Source organism: Austrofundulus limnaeus, unplaced genomic scaffold, assembly GCF_001266775.1.
Source record: "Austrofundulus limnaeus strain Quisiro unplaced genomic scaffold, Austrofundulus_limnaeus-1.0 Scaffold79, whole genome shotgun sequence".
NCBI classification, from domain to species: Eukaryota; Metazoa; Chordata; class Actinopteri; order Cyprinodontiformes; family Rivulidae; genus Austrofundulus; species Austrofundulus limnaeus.
Window position 1 is genome coordinate 177,108 of NW_013952481.1, and position 19,076 is coordinate 196,183.

Sequence of the window (19,076 nt, forward strand, 5' to 3'; positions counted from 1 at the left end):
AGGGGGGCCCGGCGGAGGAGGGGGAGGAGGCCACTGGCCGGGGGGAGCGATGCGAAGCGCACATGTCGGAGGGGTTTCGGGTGGGTTCGGGCACGGCGCCGAGCSCCCSGGGSGCTCGGCGCCGTCCTCGGCCGCTCCCCACCGGCGGGAACGCCTGGCCATCTCGATGTATGAGACGGGGGCCGCTCCCGGCCCCGCGGCCCACGGCCCCCCAGCCCTGGACTCTCTAACAGCTCGCCTGCAGCCCCTCAACACAGCCAGCGTAAGTTAGAACCCCTCCGCGGCCCTTTTCACCTTCCCACCTGCCTTTCAGGGGCTCTGATTGGCTGTTTTCTTTGGGGTGATAATCCAGTCCTGATCTATTTTTTCTTCTTATCTCTGCATCTCGATAACCGATCCTTCTCTTTAAAAGATCTAAGCTGTGCACAGAGGTCTGATTTGTCCAAACAGCCTGAAACAAACGTGCACATGGCAGATCTGAAGGAGAAGGATGGAAAACAGAGAATGTTTCCACTCTTCTTTGCCTGGCCTCTGATGCTCTGTTCTTCAGCCTGCATCCTGTCAGCACTTTCTGATCTCCACCGTAGCTCTTCTGCAGATGCTTCATTTGAAAATCTCCCTCTCTGACACACAAACAAGTGCATGAACGATTTACCGGGGAACCCCCGTGTTTTTTTCCTCACCAACAGCGAATTGAACCGTTTGCTAAGAGGGTTTCTGATTTTTGCTGACKAGCAGGCGACCCATTCAGCAGAACCACACACTTCTGCCTCGATCTCGCAAAGAGCCACAGTTCAGCATCTCTTTCCACAGGTTTTTACCTGTTTTTTGTGTTTTATCTCTTGTCTGTTCACCGTCTGCACTTCGCTCACTGCAGTGCAGCTGCTTCATCTGCCTTTTCATCTTCAGCCTCTGGGTTTCTCCCGCTGCCTCTTGCGTTTGATGCTTTCTGTTTGTGGAGATCAATGCTTTTTTACTGTTAGTCGTGTTGTTTTTAACGCAGCGTGTAGTTGTAATTTACCAGCTAGTTCAATTGTGTGCCAAGAATATTATTAATAGGAAACCAAAAAGGTGCATATGTTGTGTACCTCGTTATACAGTATTTCTCTGTCCCCCACCTACTACCTTACTTGTTTTCATTTTTTCCAATTTGTCTTTCACCCTSCCCTTTCTGCTGTCCATTTCTCCTCCCCTCCACTGGTGTGTTCATGTGTTCTCAGGTAAGAAAGGGTGGGACTGGGGGTCCAGCYTCATATGGAGGCCATCATGTCTCTGGATCTACAGAAATGGGCAGATATATGGTGAGCTGGTTTAACGTTCAGATCAATCAAAAAGCCTAACTGAAACATGTTTTTTTTCTTTAAGTGGGCTATGAAAGAAGAGGGAGGGCATGAAATGATTACAGTCAGGCTGACCCTTATTCAACCATCTTTTTTTATATATTTCTCCAGTTGAATTAAACTGATTTTATATTACAGTAAAGGTCGTTTTTATTCATCACCCAAACCTGGCATTTTAACAGGACTGGAGACTTTTTATTTTCACTGTCACGTGCAGAGGACCCATTTTCCTCACATCTGAATAAAATTTCTCTGTTGTGTTCAAACGTCAACTGAATTACAGCCTTAAAGCTCTTTGGTATAGTTCAGGGGTGTCAAACTCCTGTCCTCGAGGGCCGCTATCCTGCATGTTTTAGAGGTTTTCTTSCTCCAACACACCTGATTTTGATCGCTGGGTGATTAACAGGCTTCTGCCCAATTTGAAGAGTTAATTCAATCACTGAATCAGGTGTGTTGGAGCAAGAAAACCTCTAAAACATGCAGGATAGCGGCCCTCGAGGACTGGAGTTTGACACCCCTGGTATAGTTCATCTTCAGAGCCGTTTCCTTTGTAGGAGGCATAGTGAACCGTTTGACTCCACTTCCTTTTTTTGTTTGCCATGAGTGTCAAGGAGATGGTCAAACCCAGAAGTTACTGCCAGCAACCTTTAAGATACCATTAGGATTTTAGATGCAGTTCACAGAAACACACAAAGCAAATCCACTCAAGAACTCAGCAAAGCTTTATTTCCATGTACTTAAATTTCCCACACCTGAGGTACAGTGAATGCAGCACGAAGTAATGTTACAGTTAAGGAGGTTTCATTTCTTTTACTTTTGAGCTACTTTTATTTTGCACATCTGAACTTCTCACTGAATGAAATGTTGTTGAACATTAGAGTTTCAGGTTGCGTCTTTCATAATGATTTGTTAAATCACACTTTTGCTACCAAAAACCCTCATTTTGATTTTTAAGCCGAGTCTTTTTAATATTATTTTGATTTATATAAAGTAAAAAATGGCTAAAACTTTGGAAATGTTAGCAAAGTTAGACCAAATGCTATATTTTTAGATTTTTATACAAACTCCTGTAGTGATTATGTAACTACAACTTATCAAAACTAAGTTATGAGGAATATCACGAGTCCTTTTCTGTGAGAGGGATAAACACCCTTCTGTGTAAATATGAGAAAAACACACAATAAGTGATCGCACCCAAGAATTTGAGTTTTCTATGTACAACTTAACGTGAACAGTCAATATTTTTGTGCGTTAAAACATTAACAAAAATCACGTACGCGTCCGCACAAATTAATGTCAATATAACAACTCTAAAAAGAACAGCAAAACTTCAGGTTTAAGATGTTGATAAACCAGATGTCCTGATGCATCTCAGTAATCCAGGTAAAAAATCAAAAAGAAAAAAAATTGTATAGGTCTTCTGGACGGGTTCTTCTTTAATGAAACGTTTCGTCTCTCCTCCAAGAGACTTCTTCAGTCTGAGAGTTTCAGGCAAAATTCAGGCTTTTAAGCCCTGCCTCCATGTGACTAATACATCACATGGCTATCGTTGACACCTAATTAACACCTATTGTTAACAGGGGGTGGAGTGATACTGGCAATAGCAGCGCTGTAGGAGGGGGACAACTGAAAACGGAGGCCTCCACCTCTGTTTAATGATGGACGGTCTTTCTTCACAAAAATGGCTTCTTTTACTCCTCTCTCAAACCAACATTCCTCTCTATCAAGAATGAGAACATCCTCATCTCTGAAAGAGTGACCGCTGGCCTGTAAATGAGTGAAAACTGCAGAGTTCTGGCCATTAGACATAGCTCGTCTGTGTTGGGACATTCTTCTTCCTCGGGGCCTCCTCCCGGTGGGACGTGCCCGGAAYACCTCACCAGGGAGGCGTCCAGGAGGCATCCTTACCAGATGCCCGAGCCACCTCAACTGGCTCCTCTCGACGTGGAGGAGCAGCGGCTCTRCTCTGAGTCCCTCCYGGATGACCGAGCTTCTCACCCTATCTCTAAGGGAGAGCCCAGACACCCTGCGGAGGAAACTCATTTCGGCCGCTTGTATCCGGGACCTCGTTCTTTCAGTCATGACCCAAAGCTCATGACCATAGATGAGGGTAGGAACGTAGATCGACCGGTAAATCGAGAGTTTTCAGGCACATTAAACTTATATGACAAGGTTTTAGCTTAAGAAAAGAAGGAAAGGAGGAGATTAGTTCTAAAATTTAACTTAGCAATGTGTGAAAAACRAGAACGTGCACTCTGGGTCTCTAACCGACGCGTAGGGTTGGGCATAATCGTATCATGTGCAATTAATCATCAGAAAAACAATCGATTATTTTTTGGCACTTGACGATTAATACGATTAATGCCACCAGGCAGACTGACTGGTGCTCCTCTCCGCTTCAAATATGACAAACATTAAAAAAAGTTCTATAATTTATTTATCTGTCAACACAATTAAAAATTTGATGTACAGCCTGAAGTCTGTAATTTTGACATAATTTGGAACAGATTTTTATGAGGAGCAAATCTTTCCCACTAAAGTGGTCATATGACCAGGACATGAGTGTCCAGGGACTCCAGGGTATTAATTGTCAAATTAATCGTTATCAGCTAAGTACCACAATTAATCGTGATCATTTTTTTTGCCAATATTGCCCGACGCATCAGCCCAAAATCCGATACACTTGTCAAAACATTCAGCTTTACCTTTTGGCATTTCGACCATCAGGTCAAACATGTGGGAAGGATTCACCCAGGCTGGTAAGGAGAGCCAGGTCAGGTCCCTTACGGCCAGTAAAAACTTCCAAGTTTTGATTTACGGCGTCCGGAGATCTGCCTTTGTCTGACGGAGGAGCCAATGTCAGTTCCAGGTTTTTCTTTCAAAATAAAAGTTAACTTCTCRTCAGAAGTCTTAAAACAATGGAGCTTCAAAGCTGGCTATTTTCATTGCGAGCTCAGCTCAGGGAGACAGAGAAGTGGTGTCCCTCTTCGTCTCAGGTTTTTTTCTTGTCTGTCTCTACCGAGGCTTTGTCAGTGTTATTTTCTAAAGAGAGAAGAACTAGGCATGTGACCTCGACTTCTGGTGTTAGTTCAGGCAGAACGGAAAAGCTTAGACTAGAGTTGCTGAATAACACTTTTGCACCTGTTTCAGACAAACAAGTCCAACTTTGGCTGGATTAACACTGAATGAAAATGAGCTAAAGTTCACTGAAATAAGTGAACTATTTAAACTGAAATAAATCTTAAAATATTTGTCGATGATTCAAGCACAAATATTTGTATACATAGATTTCATAACCGAACATAGTGAACTCACAATCACAATGATCTATTTAAGTAAATTGAAAAATAAATCAGAAAAACACAATCACCTTTACTGTAAAATAATAGTCGATTAAACAAAGATTTGTGTAAAACAAATAAAGAAACATTGAAACAGTATTCTCTTTTGTGTGTTTTTTTCTTTTTTTGAGTTTCATGTGCCTGAAAACATCTGGTTTATCAACATCTTAAACCTGAAGTTTTGCTGTTCTTTTTAGAGTTGTTATATTGACATTAATTTGTGCGGACGCGTACGTGATTTTTGTTAATGTTTTAACTCRCAAAAATATTGACTGTTCACGATAAGTTGTACGCAAGTAATTTGTTTTATTCTGTAAATAAATATCATTTATTTTAGAAAACTCAAATTCTTGGGTACAATCACTTGTGTGTTTTTCTCATATTTACACAGAAGGGTGTTTATCACTCTCACAGAAAAGGACTCGATATTCCTCATAACTTAGTTTTGAGAAGTTGCAGTTACATAATCACTACACTCCTTTTTACAATTTTACTTTTTTTTTCTGTTTACTTTTCTGTTTTAATCATAGGTTTTACAGCATGAGCCACATAAAATGTCAGGTCCACTCAGTCTAAGACTCACTTTTGTGAAATGATCTGAAGCAAAACAGACACTGAAACAGGGTTTGCTCCAACTGCCTTTTAATTTTGAAGATGAAGTTTGTTTTATTTATAAATGTACAAAGTATCACACTTGAAGCCAGGTTAATGTGCGTTCATCTCTGCAGTGAGCAGCAGGGTCTTAGTTGTTGAGTTATTTTGTTTCGTCTCCAGGTTTCTAAACCAGAGAAGCATGGCAGCGGCACAGACAGTGACTACGATAACACACAGTCTTATGATCCTTCACAAAGGTAGGGATGATTTAATGTGTCCGCTCTGTAACATTTTGTTAGTCAAACAAAATCTGTCAGAAATTTTCCACCTGGTTAGGCGTTAAATCAAAGTTTTTTTTGTTATTTTTTTAAGTATGGGACGCAGCAGTGAGGAGGAAGGTCGGGGTGAGTCAGAGGAAGGAGGGGAGGCAGGAGAGCCAGACCCCACCCTGCCCTGCACGGAGGACGTCATCCTAAAGACGGAGCAGGTGACGAAGAACATCCAGGAGCTGCTCCGGGCTGCTCAGGAGTTCAAACACGACAGGTAGAGTTCCACACCGATCGCTTAGTCCTGTTTAAAGCAGAATCTGTCATGAATCACTTCGTTGACGAACATCTGCAGTGGATTAACTTTTGGAGTCAACCTGATTTGAGTTTGTACCACAGCTAATCAAATTACAATACAATGGGATTAATGTGACCACATTCTCTCCAACATTCTGGTTTTGCTTTTACTTGTTTACGTTTAATATATGGTGTAATCAAATACCGTATGATTACGTTTCCAAGAGATCGATCATGTGTACAAGGTCTGAAACTCTGGTATCAATGGTGGTGAAAAGCATCCTTTGATTGATGCTAGGCCTTCATTTACCATATTTATTCAAGTATAATACGTAAAATTAAATCCATAATATCATCCATAAGGTTGGGGGGTAGTATTATACTCGGATAAATATTTTTACTTATGTATTTTAACTAAAATATCGGCTTCATTCACAAAATGCCTCAGTCCGGAAATGAGACCGCATCGTAAAAAGCAGTTGAAGTGAGCTTACCTCTGACACTCCTTCATTCTTCAKAGCGAGATAGTAACAGATCCAGGCAGGTGACATGATGTGTAAAAGTGGGGGGGGGGAGTAGTCCTGCAGCTTAGTAATGATAACGAACTAAAGACATTAGCGTGTGACCGAGCCGCTCCTGGTACAACAACAAACACGTTCGTCTGTAATGGCTCCCGTCTACCAGTGCTCTGAAAAAGTTTGTTTCCTGAAAAAAGTTTYCCCACCAGAGGGGGCGCTTGCGAGTAGGAAGTAATCTGCTTTTCCCCCACAAGATGGCCCAAATCTCATGTGAAGTCTCTGACCTTTGTGTTGGCGCCTCCTGGTGGACTATGTGTAAAATGTCAGAATTCATATGATGCTGCTTCAGCTGATACATATTTGTTGTCAAAATACCTTTTAGTACATATGTTGTTAAAATAAAATGAACAGTCCAATGATCATTTTACTGATATGTATAAAAACTGCAAAGGTCGAAAAATCTTGAAGTCTGTATGAAATTGGAGGTAGTTTGAGGATTAAATTTTTTATGCTTTTTAAACTCAAAAAAGGGGGGGTCGTATTATACATTAGATCGTATTATACACGAATAAATACAGTAGTTATATTTCTACCAGTTAGCCACTTGATTCTTGTCATTAAAGTCATGGTTTGAACATAACTTCGTCTCTTTCCTCAGCTTCGTTCCATGCTCTGAGAAGATCCACTCTGCGGTCACTGAGATGGCATCTCTCTTCCCCAAAGTAAGTTTCTCTGCTCAGGTTCGGCGTTTGTTTGCCTCTGGTTTCGCCGCTCTCTCTCTCTGTGTGTTCAGTGTTCAAGTCCCCACCGTCACATTCTCCTCCGTCTTCTCCGCAGAGGCCGGCTCTGGATGCRGTCCACTGCTCCCTGCGCCTGCTGGCCTCCAGCGCCTCGAGGCTGCAGGTGGAGTGCCGCAAGGCAGTGCCCTCGGAGCCCGGGGCCCCCGCCGTGGACTACCAGCTGCTCACGCAGCAGGTCATCCAGTGCGCCTACGACATCGCCAAGGCCGCCAAGCAACTGGTCACCATCACGACCCGCGAGAAGAAACAGTGACCGAAACGCGGCGGGGAGAGACGGGAGAGGATCCACGGATGGGAGGGGCCTTTCAGGGAGGGGGCGGGGCTTGGAACGACAGAGGCAGGCGGAGCAGCTGGAATCGTTACAGATATGCAGTTTGGAAGACTCCAGAGAATCACGAGTGTGAAAGTATGGAGGGGATGAGAAGAAGGCTCGTATGTGGAGCTGAAGTTTGAGGTCTGGTGTAGATTTTATCTCAAACTGTGACGAGCGACCCCGACGGTGGAGATGTACAGTGAACCGGATGGTGACTCTTTTTTAATTTATTTTACTTTGGATCCACGTCGTCCGTCCGCCTCACGTGTTTAAGCTGCCGGGCAGGGAGGGAGGTGGATGCCTTGTCCTCCCCATCTTCCGTCCCAAGAGGAGTCGGGATGCTCCTCTTCCTCCTTCCTCCTGGTTGCCGTCGCATCTTCTCTCTCTCCAACCTGAAATGCTGTTTCACCCCCCCGCCCCCTGAAATCAGTTCACACCCCACCAAGGCCTCTCAGACCCTCCAGCCTGGGTGATTTCTCCAGGAGGGGGTTTCAGCTCTAACCCCCTCCTGTTGGTGGTACACAGCATGATCTGGCATGTTTTCAGTTCTTTCTCCTCTCCTTTATTTTTAATGCAGATCAGTTAGATTTGCACCTCTAAGGACAAAAATCTTTTTTTTATTTACTGACTTATAAAAACACTTACACTGGAATAATTGTGATTTATTGTTATTGTTTATCCTCCTATTGATTTATTTTGTTGTAAGGATAATTTTACTGACTGTCATTCATGTTTATTTTATTGTCTGATATGAATCATGTAACGGAACAGGGAGAAAATGCACGTCGACCTCCTGCGGGGGACGTACGCGCACAAACAGAAACCTGTGAAACGGTCCTCGCCATTTCTTCAAACGCTCCTGTTTTCAGAGTGGAAACAGAGCGTTTCGTTTCTTTTCATGTTTTTTTTTGTAGCCAAGTTGCCAAAGCAGATCGTGTTGGGAGACATTTTTATTTTCTGTAAGATCGGAGGCTGACCTGCGGATCAAAATGCCATTTTTGCGTATGTTTCGTCTCTTTTTTATGTTTACGTTCTTTTCTTTTTTTTAACTATATTTTTGCCTCATTTAGCAGAGACAGTGGAATCATCTCAGAATCAGCCTCTTAACTGGGCCGAGCAGGACAGGAAGCGTTGAACCTGACAGGACAGCAGTATTTTTAAAAAAATTTCCGCGTTAAACAGTGAAACGCCTTAAGTCGACCTTTGGAAAGCTGGAACACTTTGTCATTTCTTCTGGGAGAAAACAGGCATGTATTTATTTAGTTTGCCGTGTTTTTTTATTTTTATTTCTAGAACTGTCTGGCGAGCACAATCAGACACGCTGAGCCCCCGGATCGTGTTCCGTGTCCATGAATTCTGCCGACAGGAAACAGCATTGGAAACAAACTTTTTTTTAATATATAGTTACAAAAACAAAACAGTGCACTTAATCTACTGAGCGTCTTGTGCTGAACAAAGAAGGTCCTGTCTGTAAGGACGGCTGCAGTCCTCCTTCCCCGCAGCCTCCAGGTGACTCCTGCTCTGCTTCAGTGTTTTCTCCTGAGCTGGTTCCTCAGTGTTTTCGTTCATTTTATTCGTCGGCCTGTTCAGATGAGCCTCTGCATGTCAAACCTTGAAACTTTTGAGGATACGATCAAAACCGTGGTGCAGCTACTTTTATTGGTGGAGAACTGCTGCCTGTTTTATTAACACTATCAACAGCACCGGCCCATCTCAGTCACATTTTTGCTTTTATTCACCTTTTTTTTTTCCTCCCACGCTACCTTTAAGCTCCTGAAAGTGGATTTTTTTGCATCAAACTCATCAGATTGTTTGATCTTGAATGCCTTTGCACATCATCATCTGCTGTTACGCTGATTTATTATGAATTTAAAGGACTTGGACACTAATTAGGAGCAGTTAGAAATAAAAAAAGACATGCTTCTTCAATCATAAAAGCCCATGTTTTAGAYTAGAGCCATTAATATAAATATCTATTTTCATGCTATATTTTCTATTAAGCTACATTTTCGATTTGTTGGCCTGAAACAGCTTGTAGGCTGTGACGTCTGCCCACCAAACCTACCCACCTGATATACTTTGTGATGTTTTTAGGTTTGGTTGTGACGTGGTACTACCCTCCTCTGGACTCGGGACGGTGCACATGAACAATCCCACAGTGAACCACAGGTGGAGCTCGGCAGCTAACGGCGCGGTCTTAGTTGCACTATTTCCAAACACCAGCTGGTTGGGAGTAGGATCTCTGCGACGCACCGCACACTCCCTGAAGTCTTAGTTCAAGTACATTAGGTTTGGGTTTGGGGACGGGCTGTAAGGTCCGAAGCGCACTTTTCTTTTTTTTCTTTTTTTTCAGCTCAGCACTACAAGTCATCTCAAATGGGTTGGTGAACACTACGTAGGGTGCCTCTAGCGTGAATGTTAAATGCTTTCCGACACAACCGTGTACAAACTTCAGGATGTTACGTTAAAACCGGACACACCCTCGGAACCAGAATCAGTTTGGACCAATCCCTGCACAAATACACACTGCAGCCAAAAATCAACACTTTCTTTTTTTCTTTGCCCCCCCCACAGCAGAGGATTGTGGCCCCACGTTTCCTCACAGCTCTGTGCTTTTCAGAGATGGGTGATGGGAGATTTGTCTTTTAACAGAAAATGTTAACTGTATAAAGTAGAGAAAACAATGACTTACTACAAAAAAGGTCAATTGTAATGGACACTCATAAGCTGTACATTTGTAATAAAATTAAACAATTTAATTGTCTTTAATGTGTGGAGACTTTTTAATGGCAGTCAGGTTTGGGCTTTTGAACATTTTGCTTTTAAAATCGCACCCTCAACACGACTGGGTGTGACACGCACATTATTGAATTTATTTATCATCTGAGTTTAAAGCAGTTGAGTAAAAAACAGGAACAAGACAAAAATGAAGACCTTAAAGGCACAGTGTGTAGGATTTTGTCAATTCTTTTAGCCGAAATTGAGATAATCCCTATTGACAATAATAAAAAACATGTCTAATCATTGCAGACAAAGACCTTGTTTTATTATTTTTACCTTATAAAAAGCTGTTTATATCTCCATGGTCGCGGGTCCCCACTGCAGGCAGCCGCCATCTTGTCTACGAAGGCTCATGAAGGACAAACTGCGGTGGCAGCATCAAAAACGGTTTTAGTTGTAATACTATAAATGTAATATTTGTTGTCTGTCATTGTAGCTGGGATAATTTTACTTATTAAAGCTCATAATCTTACCACTTGAAACATCACTAGCCCTGAAGCTGCTGGTAGACATCGCGGTTGGAATTATCAAAGGTTTTTGACACCTGAGAGACACCGTAGAAACTCCTTTGTGTTTGGAAGCGGGGGGTGGGGATGGGGGGAGGACCAGGGAGGATGATTCAACCACTCAACCACTAGATGAAAACAAATCCTACACACTGTGCCTTTATTTATCCTAATTGTCTTTATTACATTGCACTCCAAAATTGTCATTATAACATTAAGCTATGAGATGACGYTTCTATGATTTTTCATACCTTTTTATTTTGTTTGCCCTAAAAAAAAACTATTTTTTCTTCAGTCTCCGTTGTAGCCAGGTATTGGGTACCTGAAGTTCTATGTACTCATTATATTTTACACAAACCTGCATCATCGATGTCTAATAATCTAAAACAGAGTACCCAGAGAAATACAAAGTCAAAAACAGAATAATGGTTCAATTTCTACCACAATCATTTCTAATCAGCTGCTAGTATTGAAAAAAAAAACAAACCAATCCATATGTTGCTTACAACAGCAACTTAACATTTTACATTCTAAAGCTTTACAAGTAAAAACATGATACTAGAAAACCTACATATTAAAACAAACATTTKAAACTTGGAGGTTTTTTTTTTTTTTTACATCTGTTTTTTGGAAACTACCCTAAAATACAGCCTCCTTTATGCTGTTCATAAAACAACTTCTTTCACAAGCAAAACAAAGTGATGGATCATCTGTCAGGACGCTGTTCAAAAGATTTTGGTAAAATAATAAAACCCTTTATGTTTCTTATTCCTCAGATAAAGCTGAAGTGTTTTAAAATACCCGTGACATGAATTTTTTTTGTAATAAACATGAATGCATTTTTGGAAAGATGTTGATARAATACTGCTAAACAAATTTCACGCTGCTGAGATGATTATTTGAGATATTTGCATGTGATGAAACAGGAAGTGATGTCAAAGGGGAATGTCTGCATGTAAGCAGCATTGTTACAGCTAACACAGGGTGTGGAGAAGAATCCAATGTTTCTTTACATCAGTTTGAGTCACTATCAAAGACAGATGAAGAGTTAAAGCTTAAATAATGTTTTAATAAAACCAGACAGTTTAGTTTATTAAAGATTCACCCATTGATGTCACTTCCTGTTTCACTTTGAGCCAAATTCAAAAGAAAATAAGCCAGTTATGGGATAAAATGGGTAAAATCATGTGTATTATGCCAATTTTCTTAAGTATAAAAGATGTTTTCTTTGACTTTTTGTATTTGAAGGATATGCATGTCTCAGGTTCAACAGTCTTTCTAATCTTTGTTCAGGGAATTCAGGTCTTCCACAGTTTGTTCTTATGAGATGATTTGCACGTCTGACACTTCAACAATCCACTTGTTTCACTCATGATGAAAGCAGCAAGACACTTAAACATCAACACTTGTTAGTTGTGCAAATTAGTAAGTTAATTTCATTCAAAGGTGCCATCTATGTCCAAACTGCCTCACCAGTTCAACTGGGCACTCAAAAAGTGCTTTCAGCTCCAACGCTGCCCAACATTTACGTATCAGATATTTAGGATTTAAACTTCTAACCTGTTGTATGTAGTATCACTAGTGTAGAACAAAAGGGTCAGCAAATTGAGACGTTCTAAAAATATAGATAGAAAAAAGGTGAAGTTGTTGAAAAACCAGATTGACAAATAATTTAAGTCCTGATGCAGTGAGTCCAGGTCCAAACGCCACAAGAAGTTCGACTCGATGACTCAGCAGCAGATCTTGGATGTGGTTTACAAAGTTACAAAAAGTATTTAATCTTGAAACTGTCCCTGACCTCACTGCTGTGGTTAAAATTGGGCAAATAGAGCCAAATAGACTGACCAGGTTTTCAGATTATTTTCTGCTTCTTGAATTGTCAGTGTTTCTGTAACGCCATCATACATCAGTGTAGAATAAAAGTCCCATCTGGATCCAGTCAGGCGAACAGCTTCAGCAGTCTACGGACACTCGTCTGAGCTGGAGGAACTCGGCAGAAGAACGTACTCCTTCCTCCGGCCTCTTTTTCGTCTTCTCTTTGCGATTCTCAGCCGCTTCCGTATCACATCTAGAAGCATGAAGCAGAAAATCCACATTTCTGGCAAATCTAAACAACTAATTGTGACCTCTTTCTGAAAATTAGATGCATCAGCTTTTTTTTTTTTTTTTTTTCGCGGCCCACCTACCTGCGACGCTGTCGTAGTCCTGCTGGGGGTCGTGCCAGTACAGGCTGGGGGTGGTCCTCCAGTGGCGGTAGAGGCGGGTGTGAAGAATGGAGAGCGTGAGGAGGACGAGCAGAAAGCCCAGCGACGCCGCTGCCCACACGGCTTCATCGGTCCTGGGGGTCTTTTGGAGGCCGACCCTCTCTGYGGCGACATGGTTCTCTGTGCACTCACATGGCTCGCCTGCTTTGCACGCCCCGCAGTCTTTACTGCTGGGGTCTTGGTGGGCTTCTGGCAGCGGCAGAGACTCTGGCTTCTTATCTGCCACTCTTTCTGCAACATCAACCGTTTTATTTTTTATCGTTTGATCCACTGTCATATTCTTATCTATTTTATTCTTCTTGCCTCTTTGAGCAGAGACCTTATGGTCCTSTTTGACCGGGTTTGTACCTTCATCTTTAGAAATGGCAGCTAGGACTTCAGGCCTCACTGCTTGGCTCTCATTGTTTACACCCCCTGACAACACATCTATCCCTGGAGACTCAGATTTTTGACTATCAGGCTGCAGCGCTGCTGTTTGTACCGTTGGCCTGCCGTCCTCAGGCTCCTTTAACCCTGATGAATTAGTTTGAAGTAAACCCTGAATCTGCGACTGAAGAGCTGAAGGATCCGAGAGAGTCCTTCTTCCTGGCAGTGAATCTGCTGCTAATAATCCATGTGTACTGCTGTGATTCTGTACAGACTCGGTCCGTTGGGGGGTCGTTCTGTTGGTTTGACCAGTCCACAAACTGGTGTCGTTTGTTGTTTCATTCTGCTTTTCACTGTTGTTCTCTTTTCCCCCGATAGCGGCTCGAATTCTCCTGCTTTTTTTCCTCTGTTTACGCAGTTTTAAGTGTTCCTCCTTCGTGCTGGGCGCTCCATCTCTGGTTCCTCTCAGTAGTGAAGAGATGGTGTGCTCACAGCATCGCCTCAAGGACWCCTGGGGATTTACAATAACAGATAGTTGCATCATGCAGACTTCTAAATTCACCGTTTCTTACTGGTTTTACTGAGACGTTTGCTAACAAATGTTAAATAAATGAACAAAAGCATATCTTCGGACCTTCGTTTCTGTCGATCCTTCCAGCAGGTGCAGCTCGGCCGACCTGGTCAACAGGAGGTTGTACTTCCTGGTCTGGGTCACACCGTCAAACTTAGGCTTTTTGTTTTGTGTGACCTGCAGCCAATCACAGACGTCTGAGGAGCCCACAGTGGTCATTTCCAAAGTGCGACCCCAGGACACCAAGGCTACTGGCTGAGCACAGAGTGAACACAAACCAATGACTTTTGTTTGGAGGATTTAGACTTATTCCCACCCCTGGCTTTAGCCATCCATTGATTAGGATTATTATCAGCTGTCCAAAAACAAACGATATATGGCAGGAAGGAATCATGTTTAATATAAATCAAAAGGTGAAAATCCAAACCTACAAACTCATATTTAATATGGTTGCAAGTCAAACACTGTTTCCTACCATGTGTGTGCTGAGATGTGGGTGTGGGCTGATGATGTAATCTGCGAGACAGGAGCGAGCCAACTGAGTCAGGAGGCGACGCTCGTGGAGTGGTGCACAGGGATGGTAGAGCAAAACAGTAGCTCCGTCCTGGAAAATAAACACACACGTGATCATCATTGTCCCATGATACACTGTACGTGCAAAATTCAAAGCAACATACTCATGTTCTTTGGTTAAAAAACTGGTGTATTGCTTTGAATTTACTCAACTCAGTTAAGTGGAACCAGTTGACATAACATGGTTAAGTAAATCCAACATTTCATTTTTAGAGTGTACCTACAACTGCTGGGTGGGGAGGGGGGGGGCTCACCACAAGAGACAACACGGTTTTACTAAAACTGGGACAAAAACCACTGCTGTGYAGCATCAGCTTATGAAACAAGTTGCTTAAACTCTGCTCTGTGCCTGCAGAAGGCTCTTTTTTTAACTTCTCTGTAAGCAATATACAGTGGCAGATCTAAGATTTTTCTGAGTAAGGGGCCATCAAGGGGCCACTATATCTATAGAGGGGACAAGTATTTGTTCAACCTTCTTTCACACAAATCCCCAGTTCTCTAACCCAACAGATACCGCTGTGTGACGCAGCTTTTCTCAGCTTGTTTAACTCCGACACTGAGGAAGACTTCGATGGTTTCAGTGCGCCGAAGGACGATGAATGAGACGTTTTGTTGGACCAGAAACTGTTAAAGAAAACTACCAAAATAAGGTCAGTTAAATGAACCGTATTCCTCCGAACTTTAATTCCTAAAGGTTTGCTTTTTATGTTTTGATGTTTAATTCACTTTTTTGACGACAATTTTGGGTGTACTGTTTTTTTATGTTGGGGGTGCGGCTTATAGTCCGAAAAATACGGGTAATTTAAAAAAAAGCTTGCATAATAAATTCTCCTTACCAGTTTTATATACATTTTTACTAGATAAAACACTTTCAAACAGAGCATTTGAGAAAATCCAGTCATCATTTGTCAGTTTGAAAGACTTTCTGCAGTATAATTCTGATATTCTTAAGAAGAGGAGACTTCTGTCAGCTTGATTCATGCTGGACTTTCCCATTTGACTCATTAGCACCTCTAGTGTTTGGACATGGAACTTCATCGGCCATCATTGCTCCCAGGTAAAGGACAGATGAGTGACAGGACAGGGGCACTTCAGGGGGCCAATCAGATTTCAGCTGGGGCCAATGCCCCTGTGCACCCCCCCCCCCAGAACTGCCACTGGCAGTGTAGCTTTTAGTGTAGTTTGCTCACAAATGTTGTGTTCCTGATTACCTTTTGAAGAAAGCCCAAAGACTTCTTGGATAAATACAGTAGGAGAAAAGTATTACTAAGATGTTTAACTGTGCAGAAAAACACACTGATCGTCTTTGATTTAGTTGTGTTACAATAATATGGAGATGTATGTGGACATATTTGCAACTAATTGGATTTTTTTTCTTCTGTTTACAACTTTTACACTTCTCATTTCTTACCTGAGTTACTGTCAATGCATAACATATCTAATGAACAGGGCATGGACAGTTACCTGTCAACGCTATTATCTTGTCATGTCAACATGTGCAAAAACATTGTAGAGTTTTAATTGTAACAAACAATGCTGATCTAAAAATCCATTACTGACTTTTCTAAACTGTATTCATTATTTGGTCTTTAATGCTCAGTACATTTTTGGTGCAGGGATTTATCCTCACAATACATTACAACACACAACTGGAAGACAAGCCAACCTTTCTACAGCAACACTGTAAATACATGACTGAGTGTTGGGGCATCAGTCCAAGCCTCCATCCCAGCCTTGACTGGATGGACGATGATCGTAGATGGCGCCAATTTCTACAAACCTCCTCAAGTGTCTTTGGTTGTACCTGCTTCGCCCATTGTGGTCTTTATAGTGCGTTGGTCCGACTTCCATCTTTTTAAATTTATCACAGCACTCTATAAGTGCGTGTGAATCTGTATGCCTTGTATTTAAAGAAACCTCCTGATATATATGCGTGTTTCGAACAGCTCTGTGGAGTCTAGCAGGATTGATAAAAAAAGTTTACATCTTGAAGTTAGACCAGGGATTATCAGTGCTTTGGAATTCACCATCTCTGCTACATACTCAAAGTTTGAAGGATAAGTTCGCAAGTACCACCTTGCCATTGTCAAGCAATCCACAAGCTAATCAACAGGCAGCAGTCTGCTGACATCGTCAATCACTTGCACACAATACCYAGTATCACCCATCTGGATCTGCCAATAAAGTGGTCCAGAAACACAGTTGGAACCAGAAATGGAGACACATTTGGCCGATGCTGAATCAATGAAAACTGCTTAAAGGCAGGCACGTGGAGAAAGAGGCTATACTGAGCTCATGCTGCTGTGGTTACTGTCCCTGACTGTCACTGAACCAGTAAGTGTAACTGCCCTCATCACGGTCCCGAGACAAGCCAGAGACAGAACCACTGCTAGGATTTTGCAACTTACGTGCAAGTTACCAAGCCACCGTTGAGGAGGACAATACACGTACTCTCCACTCTCTGCCATTACTGGTCTGAACGCTCCACTGCAAAACACATAAGCAGAAACACACACCCACAAGTTTAGATCCCTAATAAAATATACATCTACTACAGAAGCAACAGTCACAAAGATAATAGAGTATGTTTTAGCTGTTTGTATAGAAAAAAAGACTTCATTTCTGCAAACATTTGTTGCAAATACATCTTAACACATACCTGTTGGGTATGGTGTGGCTGTAGGAGATGGGTTTGTCCATGCATACCTTCTTAGCCGGCTAACGTCAAAAAGAAATCAAAGAAAAAAGTTGAAGTGGAGTTTTAAATGCACAAGCTGTACACTGACTCAATGACCAAATAAATTCAGTGTTTGCTGTTGTTTTATTATTTTACACTCAATAAGCACAAGCCTTTAATCAGCCCACCTGAAGCTGCTGCAAGCAGGGTTATAATAGTTAACTAAAACTAACTAAATAATGAAAACTGAAATTGAAAAAAAAAAACATTTTAGTTAAGTGAAATAAAAAAACATATTAAAATGAAAAAACAATAACTAACTAAATCTGTATACTCTTTTTACAAAACTAGCTAAAACAAACTGAAATTATAGATAGAATATCCTTTGTTTTAGTGTTTGTAAGTTTATTTTGAGCCATGTGGACCTTTTTAATTTTTTTCCTGATTGAATAGTTTCACATTAGCTGCCCTCGTCTGCCAAATGACGACAGCAAAAGTTGGGAGAAAGCAGCAACGTCCATTTTGGGATTTCTTGGAATATGACTGCGAGAAAAATCAAAGAAAATGTCTTGTAGTGGAAACAGGTGATAAAACAGGTGGAATGCTTCAAGGGGAAAACTGCATGAATCGATCTCACACAAGATGTTTAACTATGACTATCATGACACGCTAGCTTCTCTCAGTAGCTCCCGTGAAAAAGAAGCAACAGGTAGCACCGGTTTGGAGACAACTACTATCACTGTCCTAAAATAATCGCCCAAGTCCTTAGTTGGCAAAATTGAGTTATGCAATTATTTTAGGAAGGTGTTGCTATACAGTAATGGACGCTTTAACTAGGGACCAAAAAGCTGCTGGTTATTTAACTCCCAGGAACACCACAAGCTTGATGCATTGGCATGGCAAATATGTTTATTCAAACTATTAAAAAACTAATACTAGAAATAATATAAACTAAACTAAAACGGAGAATTAAAAAATGCAATAATAACTAATAAAAACTAGCAAATCCACTGTAAAAACTAATTAAAACTAACTGAATTAAAAAGAAAAAAATGTCACAACGAAATAAAACTAAACTATAATGAAAAATCCAAATCTATTATAACCTTGGCTGTAAGTAAGCTGTCATTACGCCTTTGCTTTACTCAAATCATTACTTTTGAATTCAGATGTGTGGTGAGTGTTATCTAACTTTGATTGGATTTAAAGATATGGCAGAGTACAGCTTCCTGAGGGCTAAAGGCTGAGTAAAATTCAATAAACACAGCAAAAAGAAAATGCTCTTCAAAGTGTTTTCTCACCTCTGGGTCATACACTGTGTCGATATTTGGAAGCCTCTGTGGACAAAAGCAAGAATAAACTCAATGAGTCAGTCACAGGGCTGCCTGACTGACAGCATCAGACAGGASAGATTCATGATGCTGAGGCTGAAAAATGATCCTACATGAGCCAAGATGAGGCTGAACTAGAGTTGTGCCAGATGCAAAAAGTTTATAACTATTGTTTTCCTATGATTGTTTTAAAGCTTCCTGGTGCAAACACTCACCAACAACAGGGGTCTCATTTATAACGGATTGCGTGGAAACCATACTAAAAGTGAACGTACGGCCAAAAGGCGGAAATGGCGTACGCCAAAAAAAAATTCAGATTTATAAAACCGTGCGTACGCATGTTTCTGCGCATCTTTCCTTTATAAATCACAGCCGCACATCAGAGTTTGCGCACGAGGTCCCGCCTCAGGTTCTACCCTCTACACGCCCACATTCAACCATAAACAGTCAATGTAAAGTACCTCATGAATCTTAAGATGTATTTAAATCAGTCAGCTGATCAATGCCAACAAAAGTGATTGGTTCAGACACGCTCCGT

The 19,076-nt window shown here is 41.5% G+C and overlaps 2 protein-coding genes across 4 annotated transcripts in view; one reads left to right on the plus strand and one right to left on the minus strand.

Moving 5' to 3' along the window:
• git1 (G protein-coupled receptor kinase interacting ArfGAP 1) overlaps window positions 1–10,233 on the plus strand; it is a 45,313-nt gene extending 35,080 nt beyond the window's left edge. For all 3 annotated transcript variants that reach the window (XM_014011268.1, XM_014011267.1, XM_014011269.1), the window contains 5 exons: window positions 1,221–1,301; window positions 5,456–5,532; window positions 5,648–5,818; window positions 7,015–7,078; window positions 7,194–10,233. In XM_014011268.1, coding sequence (XP_013866722.1) covers window positions 1,221–1,301; window positions 5,456–5,532; window positions 5,648–5,818; window positions 7,015–7,078; window positions 7,194–7,409 — 609 coding nt within the window. In that variant the 3' untranslated portion in view covers window positions 7,410–10,233. The remainder of the gene's footprint in view (window positions 1–1,220; window positions 1,302–5,455; window positions 5,533–5,647; window positions 5,819–7,014; window positions 7,079–7,193) is intronic.
• Window positions 10,234–12,097: 1,864 nt separating this feature from the next.
• tp53i13 (tumor protein p53 inducible protein 13) overlaps window positions 12,098–19,076 on the minus strand; it is a 9,282-nt gene continuing 2,303 nt past the window's right edge. Inside the window, exons 3-9 of the mRNA XM_014011270.1 lie at window positions 18,509–18,544; window positions 17,190–17,248; window positions 16,939–17,017; window positions 14,433–14,561; window positions 14,021–14,212; window positions 12,943–13,897; window positions 12,098–12,824 (exon numbers count right to left, since the gene is read on the minus strand). Of these exons, the coding sequence (XP_013866724.1) occupies window positions 12,718–12,824; window positions 12,943–13,897; window positions 14,021–14,212; window positions 14,433–14,561; window positions 16,939–17,017; window positions 17,190–17,248; window positions 18,509–18,544 (1,557 nt within the window). The 3' untranslated portion in view covers window positions 12,098–12,717. The remainder of the gene's footprint in view (window positions 12,825–12,942; window positions 13,898–14,020; window positions 14,213–14,432; window positions 14,562–16,938; window positions 17,018–17,189; window positions 17,249–18,508; window positions 18,545–19,076) is intronic.